The sequence below is a fragment of the Salvelinus alpinus genome, chromosome 4 (genome assembly GCF_045679555.1).
Source record: "Salvelinus alpinus chromosome 4, SLU_Salpinus.1, whole genome shotgun sequence".
NCBI lineage: Eukaryota > Metazoa > Chordata > Actinopteri > Salmoniformes > Salmonidae > Salvelinus > Salvelinus alpinus.
The window spans coordinates 29242718-29247717 of record NC_092089.1 but is presented as its reverse complement, the minus strand read 5'-3'; the positions used below and the strand labels follow the sequence as shown (position 1 = coordinate 29247717).

General features: G+C 52.3%; 1 protein-coding gene across 1 annotated transcript in view; it reads right to left on the bottom strand.

The window, feature by feature from the left end:
• efna3b (ephrin-A3b) overlaps positions 1-5000 on the bottom strand; it is a 202140-nt gene that overhangs the window by 196536 nt on the left and 604 nt on the right. The window contains exon 1 of the mRNA XM_071396499.1: positions 4658-5000. This exon is cut by the window's right edge and continues 604 nt beyond it. Within this exon, the coding sequence (XP_071252600.1) occupies positions 4658-4764 (107 nt within the window). The 5' untranslated portion in view covers positions 4765-5000. The remainder of the gene's footprint in view (positions 1-4657) is intronic.

Genomic DNA, 5000 nt, shown 5'->3' with positions numbered 1-5000 from the left:
AGAGGGGGAAGAAGAGAGGGGAGATGAGAGGGGGAAGGGAAGAGGGGGAAAATGAGAGGGGGAAGATGAGAGAGGGAAGATGAGAGGGGGACGAGGAGAGGGGGAAGATGAGAGGGGGAAGAGGAGAGGGGGAAGAGGAGAGGGGGAAGAGGAGAGGGGAAAGAGGAGAGGGGGAAGATGAGAGAGGGAAAATGAGAGGGGGAAGAAGAGAGGGGAAAATGAGAGAGGGAAGAGGAGAGGGGGAAGATGAGAGAGGGAAGATGAGAGAGGGAAAATGAGAGGGGGAAGGGGAGAGGGGGAAGATGAGAGGGGGAAGATGAGAGGGGGAAGATGAGAGAGGGAAAATGAGAGGGGAAAGAGGAGAGGGGAAGAGGAGAGGGGGAAAATGAGAGAGGGAAGAGGAGAGGGGAAAGAGGAGAGGGGGAAGATGAGAGAGGGAAAATGAGAGGGGGAAGAAGAGAGGGGAAAATGAGAGAGGGAAGAGGAGAGGGGGAAGATGAGAGAGGGAAGATGAGAGAGGGAAAATGAGAGGGGGAAGATGAGAGGGGGAAGATGAGAGGGGGAAGATGAGAGGGGGAAGATGAGAGAGGGAAGATGAGAGGGGGAAGAGGAGAGGGGAAGAGGAGAGGGGGAAAATGAGAGAGGGAAGAGGAGAGGGGGAGGAGGAGAGGGGGGAGAGGGGGAAGATGAGAGAGGGAAGATGACAGGGGGAAGAGGAGAGGGGGAAGAGGAGAGGTGATAACAGAGGGCAAAAACAGACAGATGTCAAAGAGAGACGAAAGAAAAACTGAGGACTAGAGCAGGAAAAAGGCCGAAGAGAAAGTGTGAGAGAGAGAAAGAAAGAGAGCGAGAGAGAGAGAGAGAGAGAGGGAGAGAGAGAGAGAGAGAGCGAGAGCGAGGGAGGGGGAGAGAGATTGAATAGTGACACAGCTTGAACACAATGAGGTCAGGGTGAAGAAGTGTTCCTAATTGAACCAGATAGAAGAGAAGACAGAGAGGTCCTCACAGACCAATGAGAGGAACAGAGACAGAGAGGTCCTCACAGACCAATGAGAGGTACAGACGGAGAGGTCCTCACAGACCAATGAGAGGAACAGAGACAGAGAGGTCCTCACAGACCAATGAGAGGAACAGACAGAGAGGTCCTCACAGACCAATGAGAGGAACAGACGGAGAGGTCCTCACAGACCAATGAGAGGAACAGAGACAGAGAGGTCCTCACAGACCAATGAGAGGAATAGAGACAGAGAGGTCCTCACAGACCAATGAGAGGAACAGACGGAGAGGTCCTCACAGACCAATGAGAGGAATAGAGACAGAGAGGTCCTCACAGACCAATGAGAGGAATAGACGGAGAGGTCCTCACAGACCAATGAGAGGAACAGAGACAGAGAGGTCCTCACAGACCAATGAGAGGAATAGAGACAGAGAGGTCCTCACAGACCAATGAGAGGTACAGAGACAGAGAGGTCCTCACAGACCAATGAGAGGAATAGAGACAGAGAGGTCCTCACAGACCAATGAGAGGAATAGAGACAGAGAGGTCCTCACAGACCAATGAGAGGAATAGAGACAGAGAGGTCCTCACAGACCAATGAGAGGAATAGAGACAGAGAGGTCCTCACAGACCAATGAGAGGAACAGAGACAGAGAGGTCCTCACAGACCAACCAGAGGAACAGAGACAGAGAGGTCCTCACAGACCAATGAGAGGAACAGACGGAGAGGTCCTCACAGACCAATGAGAGGAATAGAGACAGAGGTCCTCACAGACCAATGAGAGGAACAGACAGAGAGGTCCTCACAGACCAACCAGAGGAACAGAGACAGAGGTCCTCACAGACCAACCAGAGGAACAGAGACAGAGAGGTCCTCACAGACCAACCAGAGGAACAGAGACAGAGAGGTCCTCACAGACCAATGAGAGGAACAGACAGAGAGGTCCTCACAGACCAACCAGAGGAACAGACAGAGAGGAGTGGAGGAAGAGAGGAGTGGAGGAAGAGAGGAGTGGAGGAAGAGAGGAATGGAGGAAGAGAGGAGTGGAGGAAGAGAGGAGTGGAGGAAGAGAGGAGTGGAGGAAGAGAGGAGTGGAGGAAGAGAGGAGTGGAGGAAGAGAGGAGTGGAGGAAGAGAGGGATGGAGGAAGAGAGGAGTGGAGGAAGAGAGGAGTGGAGGAAGAGAGGAATGGAGGAAGAGAGGAATGGAGGAAGAGAGGAGTGGAGGAAGAGAGGAATGGAGGAAGAGAGGAGTGGAGGAAGAGAAGAGTGGAGGAAGAGAGGAGTGGAGGAAGAGAGGAATGGAGGAAGAGAGGAGTGGAGGAAGAGAGGAATGGAGGAAGAGAGGAGTGGAGGAAGAGAGGAGTGGAGGAAGAGAGGAGTGGAGTAAGAGAGGAATGGAGGAAGAGAGGAGTGGAGGAAGAGATGAATGGAGGAAGAGAGGAGTGGAGGAAGAGAGGAGTGGAGGAAGAGAGGAGTGGAGGAAGAGAGGAGTGGAGGAAGAGAGGAATGGAGGAAGAGAGGAGTGGAGGAAGAGAGGAATGGAGGAAGAGAGGAGTGGAGGAAGAGAGGAGTGGAGGAAGAGAGGAGTGGAGGAGAGAGGAGTGGAGGAAGAGAGGAGTGGAGGAAGAGAGGAGTGGAGGAAGAGAGGAGTGGAGGAAGAGAGGAGTGGAGGAAGAGAGGAGTGGAGGAAGAGAGGAATGGAGGAAGAGAGGAGTGGAGGAAGAGAGGAATGGAGGAAGAGAGGAGTGGAGGAAGAGAGGAGTGGAGGAAGAGAGGAGTGGAGGAAGAGAGGAGTGGAGGAAGAGAGGACTGGAGGAAGAGAGGAGTGGAGGAAGAGAGGAGTGGGGGAAGAGAGGAATGGAGGAAGAGAGGAGTGGAGGAAGAGAGGAGTGGAGGAAGAGAGGAGTGGAGGAAGAGAGGAGTGGAGGAAGAGAGGAGTGGAGGAAGAGAGGAATGGAGGAAGAGAGGAGTGGAGGAAGAGAGGAGTGGAGGAAGAGAGGAATGGAGGAAGAGAGGAATGGAGGAAGAGAGGAGTGGAGGAAGAGAAGAGTGGAGGAAGAGAGGAATGGAGGAAGAGAGGAGTGGAGGAAGAGAGGAGTGGAGGAAGAGAGGAGTGGAGGAAGAGAGGAGTGGAGGAAGAGAGGAGTGGAGGAAGGGAGGAGTGGAGGAAGAGAGGAATGGAGGAAGAGAGGAATGAGGAAGAGAGGAGTGGAGGAAGAGAGGAGTGGAGGAAGAGAGGAGTGGAGGAAGAGAGGAGTGGAGGAAGAGAGGACTGGAGGAAGAGAGGAGTGGAGGAAGAGAGGAGTGGGGGAAGAGAGGAATGGAGGAAGAGAGGAGTGGAGGAAGAGAGGAGTGGAGGAGAGAGGAGTGGAGGAAGAGAGGAGTGGAGGAAGAGAGGAGTGGAGGAAGAGAGGAGTGGAGGAAGAGAGGAATGGAGGAAGAGAGGAGTGGAGGAAGAGAGGAGTGGAGGAAGAGAGGAATGGAGGAAGAGAGGAATGGAGGAAGAGAGGAGTGGAGGAAGAGAAGAGTGGAGGAAGAGAGGAATGGAGGAAGAGAGGAGTGGAGGAAGAGAGGAGTGGAGGAAGAGAGGAGTGGAGGAAGAGAGGAGTGGAGGAAGAGAGGAGTGGAGGAAGAGAGGAATGGAGGAAGAGAGGAGTGGAGGAAGAGAGGAGTGGAGGAAGAGAGGAGTGGAGGAAGAGAGGAGTGGAGGAAGAGAGGAGTGGAGGAAGGGAGGAGTGGAGGAAGAGAGGAATGGAGGAAGAGAGGAATGAGGAAGAGAGGAGTGGAGGAAGAGAAGAGTGGAGGAAGAGAGGAGTGGAGGAAGAGAAGAGTGGAGGAAGAGAAGAGTGGAGGAAGAGAGGAATGGAGGAAGAGAGGAGTGGAGGAAGAGAGGAGTGGAGGAGAGAAAACATGTAGATAATTTGTAAAGGATGGGGGGAGCGAAGAAGTTGCATGGATATGGAGACAGAGAGAAGGGAGAAAGAGAGAGCAGGAGGATAGAGTGATGGTGTGAGGTGTATCTGGGTAAAGGGGTAATACACACATTGAGGTGATCAGTGAGGTGTGTAGCGGGATAGAGAGAGGAGCTGTGACATGGAAAATACCTCCTGGAAAACTGAGAAACTCCAAAGGTTCCGTTCTGCAAGTCTCAGGACAAGTAGTGATGGAGGAGGAACAGTCAGACCAGGGCTTGAACCGGAGACCCTGGGTTGCAGGGCAGGCATTCTGCCATAAAGGTCCAGACCTCTTGGCAGAGGGCGTAGTGTGCTCACATACAAGTAGACGAACCCAACATAGACCAGGGGTGATACAGTGGATTGATTCATCAGTGTAAAACGGAACGTGTGGCTTAGTTAGAAATGGACTCTTTGGTTCATTTTCCAAATACAGTTGTCCTATGTATACACACACACACACACTCATCAACATACGCACAGGCACACACAAACACACTCATCAGTGTGTACACACACACACACACAGACACACACACTCTTCTTTGTAAATGAATCTGACAGAAACACTGGTTATGGACATGGGCATCCCTAAAACCGTATCACGACCTAAGAGACCAGTAAAACACACACACACAAATACGCATACACATAGCATACACACACACCGCCGCCGTAGTGAAACGTGAAGAGAGGGGTCTTACTGTATATTGGAGCTGTTCCAATGCACCGCGTGCCTGTTGGCACACACCTGGTACAGGTTTGCCCAGGTGAGAGTTAGCACACAGAGAGACAGCGTTGCAAGAGACATGCTCTCCGAATCTCTCTTTCTCTCCCGTCCTTCGCTCTCTTCTCTCTCCTTCTTTTCCTCGCGTTCGGCACCTTCACCCCACGAAATGCGGCATCCCGGACTTGGTGGTTTAAAAAAAAAAAAAAACAGACTTCAGTTGAGAGGGTAAAATACAGCAGTGTAACGGAATAAGGCTGCGTTCCTTAGTGCACTGGGGACGTATTGTAAAACTCTAGTTCCATTGTGATACGCGAGGT